This window comes from Aquarana catesbeiana, linkage group LG04 (genome assembly GCF_042186555.1).
Source record: "Aquarana catesbeiana isolate 2022-GZ linkage group LG04, ASM4218655v1, whole genome shotgun sequence".
NCBI lineage: Eukaryota > Metazoa > Chordata > Amphibia > Anura > Ranidae > Aquarana > Aquarana catesbeiana.
Genome location: NC_133327.1, coordinates 235,285,617 through 235,313,378, shown reverse-complemented (window position 1 = coordinate 235,313,378; position 27,762 = coordinate 235,285,617). Strand labels below are relative to the sequence as shown.

Sequence of the window (27,762 nt, the reverse complement as noted above, 5' to 3'; positions counted from 1 at the left end):
CATGACAGCGGAGGAGGTCGGCGCTCTAGTGGCAGCTCTGGTCGGCCGCGCTGCATTGTGGGAGCGGTGCCGGGGAAGATGGCGGCGTCCACAGTCAGGGTGCTGCTAGAGGGCTGCGGGCGGCTGTGCTCGGGAGGACTCACTAGGAGGACTGTGGGCGGCCTGTCCGGGTAAGAGGAGACGTGTACTACATTGCTGGGGACCCGCGGAATGGGGAACACACGGCATAAGAAATCCCTGACCTTCTATGTCAGGTGGGCTCTACGAGCCTAGCTAGAAGATATGTCATGTGATCAGCGATCCAGGAATACCAAGCACCATCCTGCACTGCACAGGAGTCAGCTGCCAGCTGATTGGCTCCTGTAGACAGAGGTGACAGCTGTAAGTTGATTGGCTGCAGCTCTCAATCAGTTTGGAGCTGCCATTTCTGCCTGCATTAACTAATCAGTTTGCAGCTATCATTTCTTCCTACAGCAACCAATCAGCTTACAGCTGTTATTTCTGCCTACAGCAGCCAATTAGTTTGCAGCTCTCACTTCTGCCTGTAGCAATCAATCAGCTTGCAGCTTTCGCGTTTGTCTACAGCAACCAATCAACTTACAGCTGTCTCTTCTCAATAGCAACCAGTCAGCCTGCAGCTGTTACTTATGTCTGCAAAATCCAACCAGTTTGCAGCTATCATTTCTGCCTACAGCAGCCAATCAGCTTACGGCTGTAATTTCTGCCTATAGCAACCAATGGGCTTGTAGCTGGAAGATGATTGGTTGCTGCTGGCAGAAGTGACAGCTGATTGGTTCTTGCAAGCAGAAGTGACAGCTGCAGGTTGATTGGTTGTTGTAGGCATAAAGAAGTTTTCTTGTAAGCTCACTCTTCATTTATGAACCCCAAAAGCATTATGTTTGTACTCCAGCACAGCAGCATAGTATCCCTAGGATGATGTATCTGGGCCATCATTTTAAAACCAACCCGTAAAGTGAATTGTCTCCACGGCAAACCCCCTCCCCCGCTTTTTCATAAATGTAATCTTTTTTTTTTTTTTTTTTCAGTTTTTTTGCTCCACTCCACGTCCCTGGATAGCGACACTTTTCACCTAGGCAAGAATGATGTGTCCTTTTCCTGCATCCTTCTTGGATATAACTCAGCCCCCAGCTACATCACTAACCTAGTCTCAAAATACCAACCAAGCCGCTCTCTTCGGTCCTCCTACTCTCTAGCTCCCTTGTCACCTCCTCCCATGCTAGTCTCCAGGATTTCTCCAGAGCTTCTCCCATCCTTTGGAACTCCCTACCCCAATCTGTCCGACTGTCCCCTAATCTATCCATCTTTAGACAATCCCTGAAAACCCTTCTCTAAGAAGCCTATCCTGCTTCTAACTAATACACTGTTTTACTTTCCCCCCTCACCTTCCAGGACAGCTACTTGAGAGATGATCGGCTCCGCCCTCTACAGGAAACACAAATCAGATACAATTTAAAAGGCCCCTCCCTTTCCTCTGACCCTCAGTTGTTTTGTGTTTCCAGACCCTCCAGGAGCACCGACACGTTTTTTGTTTTCTTAAGGTCTGGTAACTGTGGTTGGTGGACCCCCCTTCTCTGGTTTCATCCAGGACTAGTTGTGGCCAAGTCCTGGATGATGGTCTGTACCAGAAGGGTTTCCTATTTTTAAGGGTTACTTGCCTTTGTAGATGGTGGCAACTCCCTTCCCTTTTTCCCCAGCACTGCTGTGTGGAACTGTGTCCTCCTAAATGCTTTATTTCGGTGTACCAAGATGGCGTCAGGAGGACTTCCGATGATGCAGCAAGATGGCGCCGGAACCGTAAGTCACATGACGCACTTCTGGACGCCGAGTTTTTATAAGGTGCGTGGTGTGGAGACACTGAGGACATGCTGCAGGGGAATGGCCTGCCAAAAAAGCCATTCTAGGCGCAGTTTTTGCGGTACAGCAGCAGTCTTCTCTGCGACCGCTCTCAGCTTGCTTCATGGAGCTTGAGGACAGGTCTGAGGATGGAACGTCCGCTCGTATTGAACCAGCTGCAGCATCCGGGTCCCATAATGCCCCCAAGGTAAGCTCTTGTCTGTGGATAGCTACAGCAAGGGACTTCTTTTGTATGGATCCTTTTAATTTATGGTCCTTGTTTCTGCTCTTTTCTAGGCCAAACCAGTGAAGAGGAAATGCGGGAACTGTAGGGCCAGGCTCTCTGATAGTTATAAAAAGCTCTTTTGTGAGGATTGTATCCCACCCAGAGCTAGTTCAGAGTCTTCCTCCTTTAGGGAGTTAATGACTTCTATGAAGGAGGTAGTGGACTCTTTTTGGTCACTGAATGACCGGGTTACTAGTATAGGCCCTCCCTCTTCTAGACCCATAGTTCAAGATCCTTCAACCTCTGCCAAGTCCCTTCCCTTGCTAGTATCTGAGACTATTAGTTCACGCGATACCTCTGATCTGGAAGAAGGTGAGAATCCAGTCTCTTCATCTGATGAAAGGTCTGCATCAGAGGAAGATACAGGTAGCTCATTTAAGTATCTTTTTCCAGTTGAGGATACTGATGAACTATTAAAAGCAATTTATACCTCAGAGCAGATTGAGATGCCACAACAAGCCCAATCTGTACAGGATAAAATGTATAGGGGCCTTCAGGGACGGAAATCTAAAACCTTTCCGGTACATCAGTCTCTTAGAGACATGATTCTGTCTGAATGGAAAGAACCTGAAAAAAGGTTGTTCCAATCCAGAGGACACAAAAGAAGATTTCCTTTTCAGCCTGATTTTGAGGAGGTTTTCTTTACATGTCCTAGATTAGATGCCCCTATGTTACAGGTGTCCAAAAGATCAGATCTTTCTTTTGAGGATTCTGGGGTCCTTAAGGATCAAATGGATAGAAAGGCTGACTCATTGCTACATAGGGCCTGGGATGCTTCAGCTTTTTCTTTAGGCCCAGCGGTAGCATCCACCTGTGTGGCTAGAAATTTAGATGTATGGGTTCAGCGTCTAGATGATCTTCTGGCATCTGACACCCCCAAGGAAGAGATTAGAGAATCCCTCCCACTCATTTCCAAGTCAGTCGCCTTCCTAGTTGATGCAGCAGCAGATTCAGTGAAATCTGCAGCCAGGGCTTCTGCTCTCATTAATTCAGCTAGGCGAGCTATCTGGCTTAAATCTTGGGAAGGTGATCTTGCATTCAAAAATAAGCTCTGTGGCATTCCTTTCGATGGCAGACTATTGTTTGGTTCTTACAATCTGTGTACACAAGTGATAAATGAAAAAAATAAATGAATAAACTTGTAGGAATCAAGATTAAATAAAGTGAAAAATATACATGCAAGAAACAAAAACAAAATAAATCACATCAACGTGAAAATAAAAAATGTATCTAATCATAAATGATATGTGAAATATATACTGATATAACAAGCACTCATATGAGAGGCACAAATGTGAAATATCAATCAATACAAATCAATCAGAAATGAATGTGACACTAAAAAAATAACTAAAAAGAGTGAAAAAAGTATATATATATGAAAGTCGTGACTGAAGTCCATAGAGTGAAACAATAAAGAAAAAGTTCATCAGCATGAGGAAAACACCATCCACCTTCCATCAGACCATCATCCGTATTATTGAAGCAAGGAGAGAGGGATGAATAGATGTGACTCCACTTGCGGTGAATACAAAAGATGGACCCTTACCCTCGATGGTGGACCCCCTGTTAGCGAGGTCCAACGAGCACGCAGATTTCGCCCTCTGCAGGGACCATGTAGAGATAGCGTCCGCAACAGCTGATGCATCCAGCGTCTCCTGTCCGGATTTGATCCAAGTTTTAAACCTGGAGGGGGGAGAAGCGATCTCTTTTTAATGGGTCCCCTCCGGCGAGGAAGATGATAATTAAAAGTCCCAATCCATTCCAAGCCCTGACTGCAGCTGGCAGCGAACTGTCAATGCTCACAGCCACTTTGCTGGGCTTTCTTTTTGGACAGCTGCGCCCTCTAGTGGTCCACTCCGATCCCTGCTCCTGTCCTTGTGATGTCACTGGTATGAAAAGCAGCTGCTAAAAGTGATTTCTGCCTGAGATAGTTGGTGCTAGCAGCATGCCATGCCACTTCCAGAGCAGAGGTCCCGATCTCCTGAGATCACACTTTCTCTCTCATTTTTCATTTTTTATTTTCACGTTGATGTGATTTATTTTGTTTTTGTTTCTTGCGTGTGTATTTTTCACTTTATTTAATCTTGATTCATGCAAGTTTATTCATGTATTTTTTCATTTATCACTTGTGTACACAGATTGTAAGCGCACTTTTTACATAGTTTTGGATTTTTTACACGGATATTGGTGTTTTCATTAGTGCAGCTATCATTCTGTTCTCTATTCAGGCTCCGCAGTGCGGTTTTTCCAATTAGTTACAATTATTGTTTGGTTCTTCCTTTAGAAGAAGTCTTATCTTGTTCCCCTTAGAAAGGTAAACGATTCCCTTCTTCCCAAAGGAATAAGCCCCAGAATAAGAGGCCTTTTCGTGGCTTCCAAAACAAGGCTAATTTTAAAGCCAACAGGCAACAGACTAAAAAAGAAATGGTCCTTTAACAAAGACAAACAAAAAGGGGGAACTCCTTCAGCCCCTTCCAAAAATACCCAGTGACGCCAGGTTAGGGGTAGGGGGAAGATTGTGCCATTTCATCAAGGAATGGGCAGAGATTTCCACCAATTCCTTTATCCTTCAAACTCTGGAAAAGGGTTATAGATTGGAATTCAAAAATCCCCCCCCCCCCCCCCCCCCCAGAAGTTTTTTCTTACCCACCTGCCGAGAGACCAAGAGAGACGGCAAGCTATGTTAAATTTGATCTCTGTGTGGGAAACAGAGGGAGTTATTTCTCCTGTCCCAGAAATTCAGAAGTTCCGGGGATTTTATTCTCATGTCTTTCTGGTCAAGAAAGCTTCCGGCGGCTTTCGTATGGTCATAAATTTAAGCGTCCTGAACCAATACATAGTTTACAGACGTTTCCGTATGGAGAACATTTATTCAGTAAGAAATCTGTTGTTACCAAAGGTCTTCATGGTGACCCTGGACCTTCAGGACGCTTATCTTCATGTACCAATCTGCCAGAGCCACCGAAGGTCCCTCAGGTTTGCAGTGCTCTTGGGAAACGAGCCATCTCACTGGTTCAATGCCCTTCCTTTTGGTCTCTCGGCAGCACCGAGGATTTTTACAAAAATCATGGCCGAAGTCATGGCCTTTTTTCAGAATCGAGGTGTGTCAATCGCCCCATTCTAGACGATATTTTTTTTTTTTTTTTTTTTTTTTTCTCAGGGCAAGGAGTCCCTTATTCAAGACCTACAGTTGGTTTTGCGAACCTTTCAAAAATTAGGGTGGAAGGTCAACCAGCAGAAGTCTCCCTAGTACCCTCACAGAGCATACTTTTCCTGGGTCATTTAATAGACTCTGTTGCCCTAAAGATTTTTCTTCCCGAAGAGAAAATTGTGAAAATTCTTCTCTCTGTGCAGGCCTTCAAACTGCTCCCTCAGACCTCCCTTCGGCGGATCATGCAGTTGCTGGGCCTAATAACTGCTGCCATTCCAGGGGTGCCTTGGGCCCAATTGCACTCCAGACCCCTTCAGGTTTTTGTTTTGCTCCATTGGGATTGCAGGAAAAATTCTCTGGATCAGCTGGTAAAACTGCCAGAAGGGAATTTTCTAGATCTCGCCTGGTGGGAGCAGCGAGAACATCTGCAGAGAGGGAAGGATTGGACACAACATTGCCCAGTCAAGATTACCACAGACGCCAGTTTTTGGTATTGGGGTGCTCACTCACAGGGCTGGCAAGCTCAAGGAGCCTGGTTGCCAGAGGAAGCAGGTCGCTCCTCAAATTTCAGAGAGCTTCTGGCTGTGAGGAAAGCACTTATGTCTCTCTGGGAGAGAGGGTCTATTGAAAGGACCTTTTAATATTTTCAGACAATGCCACAACAGTGGCGTACCTGAACAAGCAAGGGGGCACTGGCTCGGAATCGCTTCTGTCATTAACGCAGCAGATTCTGTCCTGGGCAGAGATCTATGTCACTTCAGTAAGGGCAGTCCACATCAAATGGTCAGAAAATGTGCTGGCGGACTTTCTGAACAGGGTGAGCATCAGTTCCAGCGGTTGGGAACTACATTAAGGCACGTTCCAGGAGGTGGTGCTAAGATGGGGTCTCCCCACAGTGGATCTTTTTGCCTCCAGTCTCAACAAGCAACTACCGGCGTTCTTCTCTCTGGAGAGAAAAACAGTCCTTGGGGACGGATGCACTGTCCTTCCTGTGGGATTTCAGCCTGGCCTATGCCTTCCCTCCTTTTTCCCTTTTGCCCCTAGTGGTTCGGAAAATTATTCAGGACAGAGCAGAAGTTGTTCTGATTGCCCCCTGGTGGCCCAGGAGGAGTTGGTTCTCCTTTCTGAAAGCCCTATCTGTGTATCCTCCCTGGCCCCTACCAGTTCGGAAGGATCTACTCCATCAGGGACCGGTATTGCATCCAAACCCTCAGACCTTCCATTTGACGGCCTGGAGGCTGAGCGGCGCATCCTACAGTTAAATGGGTGTTCAGAGAGGGTTCTTCATACTGTCCTGGACAGCCGTAAGTTGGTCACAAGAAAAATCTATGGGAAAGTTTGGAAAACTTTTATTTCCTGGTTTAGATTCTTTTTCCACTCCCTGTATTTTAGATTTTCTGCAGGAGGGAGTGGAAAAGGGGCTCTCTGTCATCACCCTTAGGGTTCAGGTTGCTGCCCTATCTTTATTTTCAGAGAGAGGACTAGCGGAAGATCCCTTAGTCAGGAGGTTTCTTTCAGCCAGATCTAGACATACTCCCAGGATCTTCAAACATGTTCCTCCCTGGGATCTGTCATTGGTATTAAATGCACTAACAAGGGCTCCTTTTGAGCCTTTGCATTAGGGTTCCCTGAAAATGATTTCTTTGAAGTTGTCCTTCCTTTTGGCTATTACGTCAGGGCGAAGGATTCCGGATCTAGAGTCTCTTTCCTGCAAAGATCCCTTCCTGAGAATTTTAGAGGACAGGGTGGTGATTAAACCCAATCCACTCTATTTACCCAAAGTTTCTTCCAACTTTCATAGGTCCCAGGAGGTAGTCCTCCCTAGTTTCTGCACCTCTCCCAAAAATGCGGAAGAGGAAAGGTTTGGTCTTTTAGACGTAAAGAGATGTCTTCTGCTTTTATCTAGAAAAGACCAGTGGGTTTAGGAGTTCCTCCCAACTGTTTTGTTCAGTGGCCCCAAGAAGGGGTCCAAAGCATCTAAAAGTTCTATTGCTAGGTGGATTAGGGGAGCTATCTGTGAGGCATATAAAGCGTCAGGTCACACCCCTCCTTCTAGAATTGGGGCCCATTCAACGAGAGCCATGGCCACATCATGGGCAGAAAAAGTGGGAGCTTCATGGGAAGATATCTCTAAAGCTGCCGTCTGGTCCTCCTCTCATGCATTTGTCAAGCATTATAGAGTTCAGATGCTTTCCAGCCAGGCCCTTTCCTTTGGTAGGAAAGTGCTTCAGGCTGTCGTCCCTCCCTAAGGTATTAAATCTTGCTTATCCTCTCAAGTAGCTGTCCTGGAAGGTGAGGGGGGAAAACCCCCGTTAGACTTACCGGTAACGGTATTTCCAGGAACCTTCCAGGACAGCGTCTATATTCCCACCCTATTCTATTTTTTTTTTTTTTTTTTTTTTTTTTTTTTTTTTTTTTACTGGTCAACCATGTTTTCGTGGTGGTGTGTTTTATGATTTCTATTTTTTTCCTCTGCCGAGTGCACCTTCGGTGGAGGTTACTTGATCTTCTAAACAACTGAGGGTCAGAGGAAAGGGTGAGGCCTTTTAAATTGTGTTTCCTGTAGAGGGCGGAGCTGTCTTGGAAGGTTCCTGGAAATACCGTTACCGGTAAGTCTAACTTGGGTTTTCTCCATCAGCTCATTCCCCACAGCTATTACCTTTTTGTATTAGTTGACCCTCCCTCTCAGATTGTAAGCTCTAACGAGCAGGGCCCAATGATTCCTCTTGTACCAAATTGTAATGTAACTGTAATGTCTGCCTTCATTTTGTTAAGTGCTGCGCAAACTGTTGGCGCTAAATAAATCCTGCGTAATAATATACCCATCACATGTCCCTAGAGTGTGCAGGAGTAGGGATATAAAGGTGCTGGAGGGTGGGCATGGTGGTGTGTTATCAGAGGCCAACTTCAAGAACCCTGAAGAGAAAGGCGATTAGAATGATGTAGGAAGGGAAGATGGTGGCACAGGACCCAGCATGTGGCAACAGAGGGGCAGATGGCAGCAGGACAACGTTGGATTCTCTTTGTGGTTGAGTGTTTTTGGCAGGTAACCCAGCGGAAAAGGTAGGATGGGAATTGCGATAAAAAAGGGGGGTGTATTTCCTCTTTAAAATAATTCCAGGTGCACTGAAGTGTAATGCCATTTTGGCATGTTTAGTAAATTAGATTCCCAGTAGTAGAGTGCAAACAAACTTTCAGCAGTAAACTAGTTCAAAGCCAAAGTTTAGTTAAGAAAAAATCAGCACAGGGGTCATTACTTACCATTATTCCAATGTTTCCCTTGTGCTGCTTGCTTTTGCATTTCTTGAAATTTTCCTCCTCCAATGCCCCCCCCCCCCCTTTACCCCCACTACGGTACTCTTATGGTGTGGCAGGGATTAATAGACCTGAGGTAGCTGTGACAGGCAACCATCAAGAGAGCCCAACTGTGCCGACCCTTTCTACCCATCTCCTCCATTCATGGAAGCCATACTAAAGATTCAACGAATGAAACATGATCTATGAATGGATAATTAAAAGGTCTATTTCCTTCATTCTTAGATCACTTTTCATTCATAGAAGCTGTAGTATGGCTTCTGCAAAACAATTCCTAGTCCAGACTCTAACCTGTTGTACTCCAGCCCCAATTAAGATGCATATGTGCTAATAAGTTTACATACCCTGGCAGAATATATGATTTCTTGGCCATTTTTCAGATAACACAAAAACTTTTCTTTCACTCATGGTAAGTGTTTGGCTGAAGCCATTTATTATCAGTCAACTGTGTTTACTCTTTTTAAATCCAGAATCACAACAGAAACTACCCAAATGACCCTGATCAAAAGTTTACATACCCTGTTGATTTTGGCCTGATAACATGCACACAAGTTGATACACAAAGGGGTTTGAATGGCTATTAAAGGTAACCATCCTCACCTATGATCTGTTTGCTTGTAATTAGTGTGTGTGTATAAAAGGCCAATGAGTTTCTGGACTCCTGACAGACCCTTGCATCTTTCATCCAGTGCTGCACTGACGTTTCTGGATTCTGAGTCATGGGGAAAGCACAAGAATTGTCATCAAAGGATCTGCGGGAAAAGGTAGTTGAACTGTATAAAACAGGAAAGGGATATAAAAAGATATCCAAGGAATTGAGAATTCCAATGAGCAGTGTTCAAACTCTAATCAAGAAGTGGAAAATGAGGAGTTCTGTTGAAACCAAACTACGATCAGGTAGACCAACTAAAATTTCAGCCACAACTGCCAGGAAAATTGTTTGGGATGCAAAAAAAAACCCACAAATAACTTCAGGTGAAATACAGGACTCTCTGAAAACATGTGGTGTGGCTGTGTCAAGATGCACAATAAGGAGGCACTTGAAAGATGGGCTGCATGGTCAAGTCGCCAGAAGAAAGACATTACTATGCAAATGCCACAAAGTATCCCGCTTACAATACACCAAACAGCACAGAGACCAGCCTCAAACCTTCTGGCACAAAGTAATTTGGAGTGGTGAGACCAAAATTTTGAGCTTTTTGGCCACAGCCATAAATTCTACATTTGGAGAGGAGTCAACAAGGCCTATGATGAAAGGTACACCATTCCTACTGTGAAACATGGAGGTGGATTGCCTTTTTTTTTAGGATGTGTGAGCTACAAAGGCACAGGAAATTTGGTCAAAATTGATGGCAAGATGAATGCAGTATGTTATCAAAAAATACTGGAGGAACATTTTGTATTCATCAGCCAAGAAGCTGCACATGGGACGTACTTGGGCATTCCAACATGACAATGATCCAAAACACAAAGCCAAGCCGACCTGTCATTGGCTACAGCAGAATAAAGTGAAGGTTCTGGAATGGCCATCTCAGTCTCCTGGCCTCCGGTATTATTGAGCCACTCTGGGGGGATCTCAAATGTGCAGTTCGTGCAAGACAGCCCAATAATTTACAGAGGCCAAGAGGAATGGACCGCTTTACCATCTGAGAAGATAAAGAGCCTCGTCCACAAATACCACAAAAGACTTCAAGCTGTCATTGATGTTAAAGGGGGCAATACACAGTATTAAGAACTGGGGTATGTAAACTTTTGATCAGGGTCATTTGGGTAGTTTCTGTTGTGATTCTGATTTAAAAAGAGTAAACACAGTTGATTGATAATAAATGGCTTCAGCCAAACACTAACCATGAGTGAAAAAAGTTTTTGTGTTTATCATTCATATTCTCTGAAAAATGGCCAAGAAATCATAGATTCTGCCAGGGTATGTAAACTTATGAACGCAACTGTAGATCTTCAAAACCCCCAAAAAGTATTGGCGTCTTTTACTGAACACAAATAATTCAATATTCTGGACACCCAGGTAGATTCACCTTCTCTATTTGTCCTGTTTACTGTTATCATTGAAAGTGAAAGAAAATCCCCAAAATTTAGGTTTGTCACCAGAACAGTAAGAGTTTATATCCTCCAATGGGGATACTAGCTCTGGTGTCACCGCAAGATTCCCTCACATTTGAAGAGACTTCCTCTCACTTCCTGTTGTGGCTATAGAACAGGAAGTGAAGGGAAATCTCCCCAATGGGACCCAGCTGGCAAAAACAACTGACATAGCCGGTCCTCACTCTCTAAAATGAAAAGGAAATTGTTGCCTTTATTTCTACCTTAAAGTCTGCCTTAGAGCTTTCTTAATTGCAGAACTTTACCCTAAAGAACTTGCTAAAAAATATTCTTTAGCAAGGAACATGCATTCCCCATTAATTATGCTACCAAAATTAGCGTGTGCTGTAAACAAGAACAGGAACAATGCTGGAGGTTGCCATTTTGCTGAGCAGCAGTAAAACTTTAGGCTGTCAATAGATCAGCTCTATTTTTGGCACAGTGCCGGAAAATAGAGCGGTACTGAGCATGTGCATAGCAGGGTGAGACAGTATATTACTGGATTTTAAACCGTATAGACACGTATTTTTAATGTTGTACATATCTATACCTGCAAAAGGGGCCAGCCTGAGGAGATCTAGCAGGACTTAATTTTCTGACTAAATTTCCGCTTTAGGGACCACTGAAGCACTAAATGAAACCTTTCTAGTACAATCCAATATTCAAGTTCTGTCATTCATTGTTTTTCAGTGTGATTCTCACTGTTCTGAGTAAAAGAACTCCAGAAATCAGCTCTCTGCAGCAGTGCACATCATTCCATTCATCAGCAGCACGAAGAGGGCTCGAGGAGTTCTTTGATGACCCAAATAATTGGGGAGAGAAGTCAGTAAAGTCAGGTCAGTGACTTTTTTTCTAGCCAGGTGATTTTTTTTTTTTTTATTTTCATAACATGCTTAAATATAAAAAAAATGGGATTTTACAATCAATTGGTTTCATATGCTTGCACATTGTTATGCTATTCAAGGAGAAGCCCAGCCTGAGCTTGTTTAGGATGGGCTTCTCCTATGGGTCACAGGAGTGCAATTTTCAGCGGAGAGTGGTCTGAAGTCCGCTCTCTGCTGACATCACTGAAATCCGCTTAGGCAGCGCGTCATTGCATCGCTACAGTCTGTATTTGCTAGGTGCCTGGACTGATGCCTGTCTCAGCGAGCCGCTGAGAGACTGAGACAGGCGCTCCCCGCCCCTCCACAGCTCAGCGCTCCAATGAGCATGGAGAATAAGAAAAAGATTCCCCGGGGATTGTACGGGTGAGGGTTATTATATGTAAAGTGAGTATACTTTTGTTTGGTGGATTTTTTTGGTTCCCAAATTTTTCCAATGAGCATGGAGGATCAGAGCAGGAGAGATGCTGATTGACAGGCAGCAGCTCTCCTGCTTGGGGAGCTGTGAGAACTAAACCATTGGCGATGTTCGATCACTTGGTTCTCAGTGCAGAGCCAGTGGGGGACAGATGCTGCATCCACCTAGGTAAGTATGACTCTGGAAAAAAAAAATACTACTTTTTTAAGGCTATATGAAAGGGCGTTAGCATTACTACATTGCAGATCTTTGGAAAGTTGATCTAACCTACGTCAACAGCTTACTCTTAGCTGAACTAGATATATGAGCAGATATAAAAGACACAAATTAAAGTGATTGTAAAGGAACATGTTGTTATTATTATTTTTTTTTTTTTTTTTAATAACAAACATGTTATACCTACCTGTTCTGTGTAATGGTTTTGCACAGAGCTGAGGGTAAGGCAAGAGTTCACACTTGTGCGATGCCAGACATTGCATGTAATTTGCACCACATTGCTGTGCAGATCACATGCGATGTCTGTGCGATGCAAATTCAGCCATACAAACTATGGCTGAATTTGTACCGCATTTGGACCACGCTTGTACAGGACATACCTGTCTAAAATCACAGTTCACACTGTGATCTGCGAACCGATCTGGGGGTGTCATTAACTTTGCATTGACGCCCGCAGCTGTTTGCAGAGTGAGGGTGAACCGCCGGCGATTCAGGTGCGATGTGGGAACCCGCACTGGATTCGCAGGGTTTCCCACATAGCACCAGTGTGAACCGAGTCTAAATATGTGTCTCTATCTATTCTCACAAAAGTGAATACACCCCTCTTCAAGGAGAGGTGTCACAGTGGGCTCCCAATTATCAATAGAAGAAAAGGTTTCCTGGATGTTTCTCTCCATACAATACGTGCATTCAGCAGCAACTGTACAGTTTCGAGCCTACCATGCTCTTCATCAAGCTGTGTGTGAAGAGCATTATGAAGAATGAAGAGCATGATATGCTAAAAACTATACAGTTGCTGCTGTATTGACTTCTACTGATAACAGGGAGCCCACTATGTGTGTGTGTGTGTGTGTGTGTGTGTGTGTGTGTGTATATATATATATATATATATATATATATATATATATATATATATATATATATATAAATTTTCTCTATCTCTCATGTAAGCACTTGAATTTGACCTGGGCTGTCTGGCAGAGCTGAAGAAGTAGATTGATAAATACATATTCCTTGGCAGGCAAATCAGGCAAGCCTGAAGTTCAGCTGTAATGAAAAGAATAACCAGTAACTTTTTCAGCTAAAGTGTAATTCTAGATTTGCTGAGGAAACAAAAGTGTGGCGCTATATATCACATCCACAGCCGTGTGTATTACAATAAAGACATATAAAAATGGTGAATACTACCAAAAAATGTATGATCATAAAATGGATAGTGTCAAATAATTAATCAGTGTTGATCACATATAAAGTAAATACACAATAATACTTAATCATCAGATGTGCCAGTGATTAGTAGAAACCTGTGCTGGTTCCATGAGCCAGACACCAAACATAAAAAACATGAAACTTTAAAAGTCCATAAAAAATGTGTAGAAAAATAGTGAAGAAAACATCAACAGAGTTCAAAGGGGGTGATGCATAGCCAGATGGTATTCACAGAATTTTAGTCGCACCAAATCTGGCGAGTGGGCAGATTTGCTGAGGAAAAACGAATCCCTTCTGGGCAAACAATACACATTTACACTTTCCTTTTGGAAAAGTGATCCATAGTGGATCACTTTTTTAGAGAGTGTTTGACAGGCAGCTGGGAGGTGATATGTCGCCTCCTCACTGCCTTTTTTTAACCCTGTAAAGCCTGCACCACTGTGCTGCCTCCACGAGCTTTGCATGTGGGTGCAGGCCAGTTGCGGCGCAGCCCCTCCCCCCCCATTTACTTAAATGGGTTCCATACCGCTGTGGTACAGCCCGCCAAATGCCATTTTTGTTGCAACATGTGTACAATCCCTTCTGGCTGCTGTGTAATATAGAGTAGGCTGGATGGGGGGCGGTAAAACTGTAGCTCAGCCATCTGGCCAATCGACTCAGTTTGATCGTTTGTGATCTAATTCAATTCTAAATAGATTGAAAGGGGAGGTTATTCTGTCTGTGGATTCAATCCTTTTGATTGCATCACATATCAATCGGAAGACCAAATTTGTCATCAGAAACCAATCAAGTGTGCCCATCGGAAGATTTCCCCTTTTTTCAGTGACGGAGGGAATTTCCTCACATTTCCTGTTGTGGCTACAGGACAGAAAATAAAGGGAAATCACCCCAGTGAGATACAGATGCTAAAACTGGACCATTCCCAAAAGGTTTTGCCTTTTTAGATGTACTTATAAGGAAAGAAAGTAACAAAGCCGTTATTCATTGTTAATCACAAGTCTCCAGGTCTGGTTACTCTGCCTATGCAGTACGATAGTTATGAGTTTACCACTAAAGAACTGCACTAACTACTAAAACAGAGCATAAAACAATGCGATATGTTGTCTGAGATCTCTTTAGCAAATCTTCAGCTCAGTAATCATTTAAATATCAGATGAAATTCTATGAACAAAACGTGTTCTGCAATGGATATTTTTCTGATTGGATATAATCTTTGAACTAAGTCTCGATCCAAAGCTTACAAAAATATAATTCAGTTGATGCGTTTCATGGCTGTTTACCTGAATATAGGTGATGCATGGACTATTAACCAGCTGAGAGGCAAAAGTAGTGAAGATTTACACAAGCTTTGGTAAGTGATCAGCAGTAAGTGATCATCTTTAGAGGCACACATAGTCTTCAGACTTATTACAGTTATGTTTTTTTCAGGTATGTATTATTGAAAGAGAAGAACATGTTGCTGACTTTAGAACAGGAGTCCAAACGACAGAGAGTAACCATGCCTGGTACTAATAGGCTCTACAAGGTAAGAATAAGGCATAATCTGTCTGGCTTTTTCTTACCACAGAATAACCTGATATGACATGCCTTTTAAATTCAGAATTTAGCTTAATTATTGTTTAAGAGCAAGCACCAAAATCGGGGTTAAAATATAGTGGGAGCACTTCAATGAAACGTTTGCGACACTACTTTTCTGTTGGTATGGTCCTTTTGACCACTTTAATATTGGACACGTTTACCCCCTTCCTGCCCAGGCCAATTTTCAGCTGTCAGCGCTGTCACATTTTAATGACAATTTCGCAGTCATGCAACACTGTACTCATATGAAATTTTCATAATTTTCACACAACTAGAGCTTTCTTTTGGTGGTACTTTAACCACTTCAATACCGGGCCAATTCTGACACTTTGCTCCTACATGTAAAAATCATCATTTTTTTGCTAGAAAATTACATAGAACCCCCAAACATTATATGTTTTTTTAGCAAAGACCCTAGAGAATACAATGGCGGTTGTTGCAACTTTTTATCTCGCACAGTATTTGTGTAGGAATTTTTCGAACGCGTTTTTTTTTCGGGGAAAAAAACTGTTTTGTGTTTAAAAAAAAAAAAAAAAAACAGTAAAGTTAGCCCAATGTTTTTGCATTTTGTGAAAGATGAAGTTACGCCGAGTAAATAGATACCTAACATGTCACGCTTCAAAATTGCACACGCTCATGGAATGGCGCCAATGTTCGGTACTTAAAAATCCCCATAGGCGACGCTTGAAATTTTTTTTACTGGTTACCTGTTTTGAGTTACAGAGGAGGTCCCGCTCGGTCGTAATAAACAATAGGCCGGGCATGAGGGGGTTTAAAGGTGTTGTTTTTTTGTTTTTTCCTCCAACTAATTCATGAAAGCCAAAAAAAACAGTTTTTTTTGGTTAAGGGTTCTGACACATGCAACAGATTTAGGTAGTTTCTTTTTTGCATCAGTTTTTAAAAAGAAATACTTCCAACTAAATAACTATCTTCTGATCATTTAGATTGCTACAATGAATTCAGGTAAATAGTAGGACACGCATTGAACAAACCCTGCTTTTTATAGTTTTGAATACGTTTTGGATCACGTCTGGTTTTTATTGCCGTGTCTCAGCTGGGGAGATTTCCCACCTTGTCTTTGTGACTTGAGAAAAAGTTAGGATAAATTGCATCAACAGAGATGCAGAGGGCGGTAAAACATAAGAGATGAAGAATATTGTAGAAATGGCAGGCTCCCTTTTTTTTTTTTTTTTTTTTTTTTTTTTTTTTTTTTTTTTTTTTTTTTTTTTTTTTTTTTTTTTCCCCTTCACCGGTTTCCTTAAAAGCGGTATTAAACCCAAAAGCAAACATTTTTTATATTGCAGCTTACCAATTTTTTTTTTTTTTTTTTTTTAGAGCTGGTGATCATGCCAGTAAGTTGATTGTTTTTCAAAAGAACAAGCTGTCCTGGAGCTTTAAGTTACAGAGATGAAACAAACTGTTTTACCACTGTTGGGTGCTTACAATGATCAGCTTTTATTTACTTATGCAAAATCTTTATTCCAAAAGGAACAAAACTGTTTGCTGTAACTGCTTATAAAGTGTAGAAAATGTAAATAAAAAACAAAAAAAAAAACAGAATCACTGAGTTGGAAAAAGGATCCCCCTTATATCAGTATTTTATTGAACCACCTTTTGCTTAATTCCAGCCTTTAGTCTGTTGGGATTTGTCTCTACTAACTTTGCACATTAGACTTTGCAATATTTGCCCACTCTTCTTTGCAGAACTAATCATGTTCATTTAAATTTGATGGTGACTGCAGTCTTCAAGTCATTCCACAGATTTTCGATGGGGTTTAAGTCTGGGCTCTGATAAGGACATTCACCTTTTCTTCTTCAACCACTGTGTAGTCACTTTTGCTGTGTGTTTTGGGTCATTTTGTCATGTTGGAAGGTAAACCTTCCCATTGACAGCTTTCTGGCAGAGAGCAGCAGATTTTCCTTGAGAATTTTGATATTTTGCCTCATCCATTTTTCTTTCAATCCTGACAAGTGCTCCGTTCCCTGCTGCAGAGAAACACCCCCATAACAGGATATTACCACCTCCATGCTTTACTGTAGAAATGGTGTAATTTGGATGGTGAGCTGTATTGGATTTCTGCCAGACATATCGTTTGGTGTTGAGGCCAAATAATTTAATCTTGGTCTCATCTAACCATAACACCTTTTTCCATGAATCTTCCACCCCTCCCATACAAGCTACATTTGTGGAGAATTTGTGATACTTTTGTCACAACACTGTTGCACACAATAACCACTTTTTGTCATAAATTCCTGTAACTGCTTCAGAGTTGCTGTAGGCCTCTTGGTAGCCTATCTGATCAGTTTCCTCCTGGCTCCTTCATCCAGTTTGGAGCGACATCCTGATCCAGGGAGTGTCTGTGTTGTACTAAATACCTCCCACTTCTTAATAATAGACTTCACTGTGCTTCTAGGCATTGATAAAGCTTTTGGATTTTTTTTTTGTATCCATCTCCTGACTTGTACCTGTCCACATCTTTATCCCAGAGTTCTTTTGATAGTGCCTTGCCACCTATAGTTGATTGTTGGTTACTTGGGTTTGTTTACAGGGAATTTGGACTTCACCAAAGTAGTTTGCTTTAGGCCTTATGCACACTGGACGTTTTTGCAGCTGCTGTTTTTGGCTGCAATCGTTTTTTCTGCAGTCAGTAAGCTCCCCAGCATGTTATTCTGTGTCCATGCACACATAAGCTTTTATCAGCGTTTTCTGGCTGGAAACCCCGCCACCCCCCCCCCCCCCCCCCCAGTAGGTTTGAAGAGTAGTTTTTCAGCTGTAAAAAAGCTTGAACTCTGAAAAATGCAGCTATTCTGCTTTTTCATAAACAAAAAGTTTTTGAGCCATAAGTTTTTGTTGGCGTATAGTTTTGCTAAAAAAACGCAAACACTAAAAAAATGCTGAAAAACGCTGCTGCAAAACTCATTCAACAGCTACATCTACTGGCGTTTTTATAACATCCAGTGTGCGTAAGGCCTTAGTGTAGTTCACAGAGCAAGTAGGGGGCAGGGCAAAGGTAGGTAGTCTGCAGGATTTAAATACCAAAGAAATAATAGGCACATCATAACATGTAACAATACATTCTGTGACTCAAGCAAAATAAAACATAAAACAATAGTTCTTATTCCTATGTGCAATCTTCGGTAGTAAAACAATCCACTATGCGTATTGCTCAGTAATGCAGGTGCATTCCCCCATCTACTAGACCGGAGTTCACAGCAGAAAGAATGATCACCTGGTTAAGGTTCACTCGTAGGTGTACCTTTCCTGGAGTTGGGCTTTAAAGTATTTTTGCACCCTGAAAAATGACATCGTAGCGTGTTACTATACATATTTTTGAGTCTGCGGGATTGCTGGCTTTGAAGACTGCTGTCACCTCCTGTATTTTATGTAGCCACAGAGCACAGCAGTTATGGGCAGATCACAATAGCATGTACATTTCTTCTCAATTTTTTAATAGTTAAAACAACTCCTCCACGCTTCAACTGTTTATATAGCCGCATGACTTGGAGTCTCACTTTATTTAAATGTTTGCCATGCTTCTACTGAAAGCCACATAGTAATTTCATCACAGGTCATTGTATTTGTTTCTAGATTCAATTAACAATTTGTGAATATAAAGTTTAAAATACTAAAGTAAGACCAACATTTTTTTTGCTGATATTTTTTCCTCTCCTACTTTACTTTTCTCCTAAAGGTAACCAAGTCCATGGAAAATCTTGACAAGGTAGTTACAGAAAGAGAGACCGCCCTTCGTCTCCTGCAGACTGGGCAGGAAAAGGGACGCCCAGGAGAATGGAGGAAGGACTGCTTTGGGGAAACTACGTGGTACATTTTTCCTTTTTGTATTTCAGTATGGAGTCCTTTTTAACCACTTCCCACCCAAGGTACGTCATATGACATCCTTGACTTTGTGCGGGTATATCTGAATGATGCCTACAGGCATCGTTCAATTATCGTCTTTTTCAACGGGCGATTCCCTGCACCACAAGAACTATCATAGAGGCTGTTCTGCCGCTTTATCGTTCTTACGGGCGGCGAGAGGGGACGTCCCGCTGCCCTCCGGTGCTTCTACCGACTCACAGCTTCCATTGCTGAGTCAGAGACTGGATCCGCCGGCCCCGGATGGTGACCATAGAGATTTCTGGTGGACCAGATGGTCGCTGGAGTCTCTATGAACGTTCGGAGGCCGGGCGCGATGTTATGACGTCACGCCCGGCCTCTGCATTCAAACAAATGGCGCCACCTCGGCTGGGAAGCCGGGATCGTTTTATTTTTTTTATTTCAGGCTTCCCAGCCTAGAGGTGAGATGTGGGGTCTTATTGACCCCATATCTCACTGTAAAGAGGGCCTGTCATGCCATATTCCTATTACAAGGGATGTTTACATTCCTTGTAATAGGAATAAAAGTGATCAAAATTTTTTTTTATTTTTTTTTTAAAAAAAAGAAAAGTAAAATTAACAATTAAAAAAAAAAAAAAAAAAAAAAAAAAAAAAATGAAAGCGCCCCTGTCCCTGTGTGCTCACACGCAGAAGCAAACGCATACGTAAGTCCCGCCCACATATATGAAAACAGTGTTCAAACCACACATGTGAGGTATCGCCATGAACGTTGGAGCGAGGGCAATAATTCTAGCCCTAGACCTCCTCTGTAACTCAAAACATGTAACCAGTAAAAATGTTTAAAGCGTCGCCTATGGGGATTTTTAAGTACCGAAGTTTGGCGCCATTCCACGAGCATGTGCAATTTTGAAGCATGACATGTTGGGTATCTATTTAGTCGGCATAACTTCATCTTTCACATTATGCAAAAAAATTGGGCTAACTTAAAAAAAAAAAAAAGTGTTTGAAAAATTGCTGCGTAAATACCGTGCGCCATTGTATTCTCTAGGGTCTTTGCTAAAAAAAAAAAAAAAAACATATATAATGTTTGGGAATTCTATGTAATTTTTCTAGCAAAAAAATATGAATTTTACATGTAGGAGAGAAATGTCAGAATTGGCCTGGGTGGGAAGTGGTTAATATGTCAAATATGAACATTTTTGTAATGCTAGTTTGTGTTAAAGTGATTGTAAACTCTCACCTTCTAAAACAACTCATTCAGTTTAAAAAAAGAAATAAAAGGCAAAACATTTGTGTAAGATTTATAAGAGATCACATTTTCTCTGTTCTCAGCTGTATAAGCTAGTAAGCTAGGGAAGAAGAAACACAGAGAGTCCCACTAAAAGGCTGGGGGGGGCAGGCAGGCAATGTCAGGACATAGCCAGATAACTGACCACGGTGTGTTTTGGTTAGCGTGGTCAGTTTTTTTTTTTTTTTAACAGAAAAGCAGAAGGGCTGGCAGAATGCCAGGGATTTCCCCCAAACAAGCGAGTTTAGACAAGTACATGATACAGCAGGCACATATCAGGAATATGAAATGTTGTATTTACATGCTCTTTAAAGTTACATTGCCTGTAAAAAGTGTTGATTAAATATATTCCAACTGCTGTTTGTCTGCTATTTAAATGGCAGGAGGTTATTAAACTATGCATCTTGTCTATATAATGTAAAAACTGACCAGATATTCTGGAAAAACACTTTTAATAGCTTATTCTCCCTATACTAATATAATGGCTTGCTTAGAGCCCTCGCACACTGGGGCGGCGTCGGCGGTAAAACGCCGCTATTATTAGCGGCGTTTTACCGTCGGTATGCGGCCGCTAGCGGGGCGGTTTTACCCCCCGCTAGCGGCCGAGAAAGGGTTAAATACCACCGTAAAGCGCCTCTGCAGAGGCGCTTTGCCGGCGGTATAGCCGCGCCGTCCCATTGATTTCAATGGGCAGAAGCGGTAAAGGAGCGGTATACACACCGCTCCTTCACCGCTCCGAAGATGCTGCTAGCAGGACTTTTTTTTACCGTCCTGCCAGCGCATCGCTCCAGTGTGCAAGCCCTCGGGGCTTTCACACTGGAATGAAAGCAGCGGCACTTTCGGGCCAGTTTGCAGGCGCTATTATTAGCGCAATAGCGCCTGCAAACCGCCCCAGTGTGCAAGGGCTCTTATGGTGTATTCACTGTGCTTTGAATAAAAATCAATTTAAAAAAGCTGTAGGAATTATTGGATATAATCACTGATATGCTGTTCATGCTACGTGTCTCTTTGCTGCCCTGTCCATGTAACTGACAGCATAGTCCACATAGCCCAGAACTGCACAGACAAGATAAGTTGTGGGGAAGCAGCAATTGGCAGGAAGAAATATTCAGGTTTCTTCACCTATGCTAGGCTCTCGGAGACCTGAAGACACCAATAAGTATGCTTTTTTCACAAAGCATTCAACGTTTTGCTAAGTTTAAATTTAGCAGACATTAGAGGATCTTTTTAGTACAGAAAAAGAAAGCTCATCCCCTATTTCTCTTCTCTTATTATAATGTATTCTTTACTAATTCAAATTTGTTCATGTGAAAGCACCCAGATACGCATTAAAGATCTTTGTTGGTTGTTCTGTATTTCTTTTTTAGGCACACATTTAAGGAGTGGCCAATTCCTTGGTACATGAATAAACGTCACATGAAATCGAATTTTTATGCACTGCCATATGTGGACCATTTTGACAGGTAACATAAAGGGGGCTGTTAAATATTTTCATAATTTGTCATGGGAGTTATGATTTAATTCTTTTTTTCTCTATGGAAAGGAACAAGTTGTAACAAGTGGGCCTCCTCTTTCCCTGGAATCTGCATCATTTTTGTAGGTTTTTAGTATGGTCTCTAAGCAAATATATGGTCATGTTTGCAAACCTCTTAACTTCTTTAGGTAATTGGACACCAGATGCAGAATATTATTGTCCTCTGGAAAATGTGTCTAGAACAGGAGTCTCCAAACCTTATAAATAAAGGTCCAGTTTATTATCCTTCAGACTTTAGAGGGGCCGAACTGTGGCCAGTAAGAGTAGAAAGTGTCCTGGTGTCGGCAATAATACCCCATCATTGGTGTCAATGAAAGGAATAGTGCCCCATTATTGGCGTCCATGAGAGGTGTCCCACTGGTGTCAGTGGGAGGAATTATGCCCCATTGATAATCACTTCCCGCCCAAGGACGTCATATGACGTTCTGGACTTTTAGTGGAGATTTCTGAATGATGCCTGCAGCTGCCAGCGATTCCCTGTAAAGTAAAAGCAATCATATAAATAAAAAATATATATGATATATATTTTTTATTTGTTCAGTAGTTACTATACCACACCTTTTTCCTGAAGAAGCCTGTATGGTGAAACGTGTTAAAACATAAGCATGGAAACAACAATGTAACTAAAGAGCAATGTCATCTACTTTTGATGCATGGCAATATATGGTTGTACTAATCTTTTTAACTTTTTTATTTTTGCGTTTTTTATAAAAATTACTGTTTAAGTAATTTTTGGTATACTTTCCTAGCTATCAAGCACCTGCAAAGTCCCGAAATCTCTTATCCCTGTCCCAAGTACACAATTTTATGGGATGTCGGTGCCATATATTTTCTTTGATAATCCTGGGTTTGTCCACATAACCTACCAGATAAAAGCAATCATAGCGGCTGTTTAGCTTTTATAGATGGCGGGATCGGCGAGTCGGAAAGCGAATCTGCCGCCGTCAGCGGTTTACCATAGAGCTGACCCCAGACCAGATGGCTCATCTCGGGCTTTCCAGCATAGAGGAGAGATCTGGAGACTTATAGACCCCAGATCTATCCGTAAATAGGTCCTGTCATGCCCTATTCCTATTACAAGGAATGTTTACATTCCTTGTAATAGGAAAAAAAGTGATCAAAAAAAAAATTATTTAAAGGGAAATTGTAAAAATAAATTAAAAATATACAGTAAAAAAAGCGCCCTCATCCCATTGTGCTCGCACACAGAAGCAAACGCATACATAGGTCTTGCCCTCTTATGTAAATGGCGTTCAAACCACATATGAGGTATCGCCGCAATCCTTAGAGCGAGAGCAATGATTCTAGCACTGAACCTCCTCTGGTAACTTTAAATGGGTAACCCCTAAAAAAAAAAAAGTAAAACGTCACCTATGGGGATTTTTTAAGTACCGAAGTTTGGCGCCATTCCATGAGTGTGCGCAATTTTAACGCGTGACATGTTAGGTATGTATTAACTTGGCGTAACATCATCCTTCACATTATACAAAAAAATGTGCCTATATATATATACACACACACACACGTACGTACGTGTGTGTGTGTGTGTGTGTGTGTGTGTGTGTGTGTGTGTATATATATATATATTTTTTAGCAGACAACCCAGGGAATAAAATGGCAGTCGTTGCAATTTTTTATGTCACACGGTATTTGCGCAGCAATTTTTCAAACTCAATTTTTTTTAAAATTAAAACACTTTCATAAATTAAAAAAACACTAGAGTTAGGCAAATTTTTTTGTATAATGTGAAGGATGATGTAACGCCAAGTAAATACATACCTAACATTATATATATATATATATGTATGTGTGTGTAATTTTCTAGCAAAAAATGATTTTTACATGTAGGAGAGGAGTGCCAGAATAGGCTTGGGCTGGAAGTGGTTAATGTCAGTGGGAGGAATTATGCCCCAATCGCTGGATAAAGGCAAGCAAAAGGCTGTCCCCTGGGCCTCGGTTTAGAGACCACTAGTCTAAAGCCTCGTACACACGGTACTATTGTTGACAGACTGTTTAATATCCTTCCGTTAGTACGCTCCTTTTTGACAATTGTTGTCCAATTTTCAGCCAACAAATGTTGGCTGGCAGGCTAGTAAATTTTTGGCGGACAGTGGCTCCACGTCTGATTTTCGGATGGTCAGTACACAAATCCATCTCACAAAAATGGAAAGTACAAACATGCATACTCGGAATCAATGCTCACCAAACATGAAATTAGCAGAAGGGGCCCAAAGGATGGCGCTGAAGAGCTGAAATTCCTTGTAGCACGTCGCTACATTCGTGTTTGTGGCACAACAATTGTGTAACGTTAGTATGCAAGACAAGATCCTGGCACACACCCTTTGGACAAAAATCAGACGCTCGGTTGGCCAACAATCGTACCGTGTGTACGAGGCTTAAGTGTATATCCTAAGCAACATCTGTTGAGTAACCTTTCAGCTTCTAAAGGGGCAAATGCTTAGGTGTACTGAGGCTGTAGAAGGCATTCTTCTTTTTTGTGGTTAAGCACTTCACATGCATCTACTGAATTAGGGCGCATTCGGATTTCACTTTTTTTTTCAATGGGAAATCCAGGTCTGGATAAATAATGTTGTAATTGTGGGCCACAGAGTGGCTAAGTATTTAGAACTTCCGTCTGGCAGTACTAGGGTGGTTAGTTCGAATCCCAACAGCACTATCTGCCTGGAGTTTGCATGTTCTCCCTGTGCCTGTGTGGGTTTCCTCTGGGTACTCCGGTTTCCTCCCACACTTCAAAGACATGCTAGTAGTATAATTGGCTCCTGTCTAAAAAGGCCCTAGTATGTGTATGTATGAATGCGAGTTAGGGACCTTAGATTGTAAGCTTCTTGAGGACAGGGACTGATGTTAATGTACAGTTTTATATAGATGTAAATTGACATATATTAGTAACAAATAAAATAATCATTTTAGGTTTGAAATAATAAAATGGATGAATATGTGTCTACCTATATTTTTAGTAGTATAAAGTGTTTTTCGGCTTTGTGTTTCTTGCAGGTTGAAATTAGAACAGCGGCTGCGAGCTGAAGCAAGAAAAAGAAATGCAGCCAAAAAGAAACAACTCGATCTGGAAAAGCGATTCCCACATATAGCAAAAAAGTCATGAAGTTAATTGTTGTAATTGTTAAAAAAAAAAAATAAACTGTTCTGTGTTTGTACCTACGGAAAATTTGTTATAGTATGGATGGTAGCAAATTGAAACTTACAGTGGTGTTCATTCTTCTGAAGTTAACCTGTTTGGTTGTAAGATGGTTTCATGCAAAGTCACCTTACACAGCAGTAAACATCTCTTACAAAGTTGTGGTGGGTTATGAAATGGATTGTACATTCATGAAGATCCTGGGTGCGCAATCTCACTCTCTGAAATTATGTAGGATGTGTACAGTTCCAAAACACGCTACAGTCTGCAGATCTAATGATATGCTTTCCAATTTTTCCAATCTTGCTCACAATGTTCAACCCCCCCCCCCTCTTTTTTTTTTTTTTTAATTTTCTGCATCTTAAAGCTGAACTCCAGGAATGTGACAAAAACAACCCTTTCAGTGGCCACCCCCACTGCGTAGATTAAATCCTTGTTAAGTCTAGGGGCTTTGCTCCACTGCAAGGGTTGTTTCTGTCACATTCCTGGAGTTCAGCTTTAAAGGATACAAGTGCATGCAATTTTAGGGGTGTACATGCAACAGCAAGTCCGGAAGCCTGGATTTTTTTTTTTTTTTGGGGGGGGGGGGTGTCCAGATTGACTGACTGATTTGGAAATGCTAAGATCCAGATATTTAATGTTATAGCTGTGGATGTTTAAAACAGTCATATAATACAATGAGTACATACACCAATAGCTGTAGTCATTTCACAATGATTTCAACATTCTAGTTTCAGTAATTTTTATTGATTTTGAAAAGCAAACATGTTATACAGGTTCTAAAGGGGTAAGTCAGTAAAACAACCAAAGTGTGCTAAAGAAATACTATTAAAATTAATGTACTTTCATTTTAAATATGTTCTCCAATTCAGTGATTTAAAGCAAAACTTAAGCCATTTTTTTTTTTTTTTTTTGGAGGTGTACAAAATTTGAACTGTATTAAATAAAGTGATGAAGAGTTAGATCCTGTGTCCCAAAAACATGACTGCCCAAAGTGAGGAGAAATCCTAGTTTTGACATCTGTCACCAGAAAAGGTGACCCATAGTATAGTATCAACACTTAAGCACTAGGAGGTTACAGCACCTAAGTGCTGTAACCTTTATATAAAAAAAAAAACAAAAAAAAAAAAATACACATCATCAGTGTAAACTATTAAGAACATTTTATCTCTACACATTGTTTCCCTCCTTCTTTGTAGTCTTGTTTTGAAATCCAGATCTGCCTAAAGCTTCCCTGGGGGAGGAAAAAAAAAAAAAAAAAAACATGAACAAGTTAGTCACAGAAGAAATGTATTCCTCTTAAAGGAGTTGTAAAGTCTGAAGGTTTTTCACCTTAATGCATTCTATGCATTAAGGTGAAGAACCTTTTGTGGTGCAGCTTCCCACCAGAGCCCCCCTTTTTATTACCTGACCCTGATCTTTCCAGCGACGAGAACGAGCCCAGCAGCTCCATCCGCTGTCTCGGGTCCTCATTGGATAGATTGATAGCAGCAGGAGCCCATGGCTGTCAATCAAATCCAGTGATACGGAAGCCAGGGGTGGGGCCGAGTCCTGCTGTCTACGATGGATGCAGCAGCAGCAGGACTCGGGAGCGCGCCCGCACGAGTGCCCCCATGGAATGCAGCTGTCCGTGGGGGCACTCAATGCGGAGGAGGAACCAGGAGTGCCACCGGGGGACATCAGAAAGGAGGATCGGGGCCACTCTATGCAAAACCCTTGCACAGAGGAGGTAAGTATAACATGTTTGTTTTTTTTTTTTAAAAATCAATCACTTTAAGTCCAGTGGTAAAGGTGTGTGTATGGCCACATCAGTACCATATGGACATCAATGCAAGAAGAGTCCAGCATTTCTCATTTACTTAGCAAAAGCATTGTTTAACCACATGCCTACCAGGCACGAACACCCCCTTCCTGCCCAAGCCATCTTTCAGCGCTGTCGCACTTTGAATGACAATTGCCCGGTCATACTACACTGTACCCAAACACATTTTTTATCATTTTCTTCACACAAATAGAGCTTTCTTCTGCTGGTATGTAATCACTGCTGGGTTTTTTATTTTTTACAAAATTTTGAAAAAAGTTTTTTTTACTTTTTTCTGTCAGTAAATTTTGTAATGAAGTAATTTTTTGCCTTTACTGATGGGCACTGATAGGCTGAACTGGTGGGCATTGATGAGGTGGCACTAATATGCCACACTTATGGGCATTGATGAGCACTGTTAGGTGGCAGTGGCGGGCACTGAGGCACGGATGGGGAGCACTGATAGGTAGCACTAATTGCCAGCACTGACTGGCATGGCTAATGGGCACTGATTTGCTGCCACTGGTGGGCTCTGATCACTGGCATTGGTGGGCACTGTATGCTGGCATTGGTGGGCATGGCATTTTATTTATTAGTGGCACTTTATTTATATCTTGCAATCAGGGCAGCGCCCCAGTGTGAAAGCACTCGCGCTTTCACATTGGGATTGCAGATGAGGCTTCTTTCAGGCGCTCTATAGGTGCTTTTTTTTTTTTAACGCTAAAGCGCCTGAAAAGCGCCCCAGTGTAAAAGGGGTCTCAGTGTGAAAGCACTCGGACTTTCACATTGGGATTGTAGATGAGGCTTTTTACAGGCGCTTTTTTTTAACGCTAAAGCGCCTGAAAAGACCCCAGTGTGAAAGGGGTCTAAGTGGAAAGGGTGGCAACATTCCCCTACAGTGTCCCCTTGTGCTTTGCGTTGCTAGGCTGTTTTTTTTACCAAGCAGATCACTACACTGCAGTAGTGGTGTTCAAAAGGAGCAGACTGGCACCACAAAGGTAAATAATGACATCATTGCACGCCACTGCGCAGTTTTTTACGTTTCTGGCACATGGCCACACGTGTTTCCAAGCTACTGCAGCTCAAACAGCCAGCAGTTCAGCTACTCTGCCTCAGAGCAGCAACTTCAACACGGC

General features: G+C 41.9%; 2 protein-coding genes across 2 annotated transcripts in view; one reads left to right on the top strand and one right to left on the bottom strand.

Annotated features, from left to right (window-relative positions):
• The first annotated feature begins 15 nt into the window (after positions 1–15).
• MRPL47 (mitochondrial ribosomal protein L47) lies at positions 16–26,060 on the top strand. Its single transcript, XM_073626268.1, has 7 exons — positions 16–170; positions 11,397–11,542; positions 14,721–14,781; positions 14,859–14,955; positions 18,701–18,831; positions 21,502–21,597; positions 24,684–26,060. The coding sequence occupies exons 1-7, from the start codon at positions 79–81 to the stop codon at positions 24,790–24,792; spliced, it is 732 nt and encodes a 243-aa protein (XP_073482369.1). The 5' UTR covers positions 16–78; the 3' UTR covers positions 24,793–26,060.
• LOC141139785 (actin-like protein 6A) overlaps positions 25,551–27,762 on the bottom strand; it is a 67,357-nt gene continuing 65,145 nt past the window's right edge. Inside the window, exon 14 of the mRNA XM_073626267.1 lies at positions 25,551–26,059. Within this exon, the coding sequence (XP_073482368.1) occupies positions 25,979–26,059 (81 nt within the window). The 3' untranslated portion in view covers positions 25,551–25,978. The remainder of the gene's footprint in view (positions 26,060–27,762) is intronic.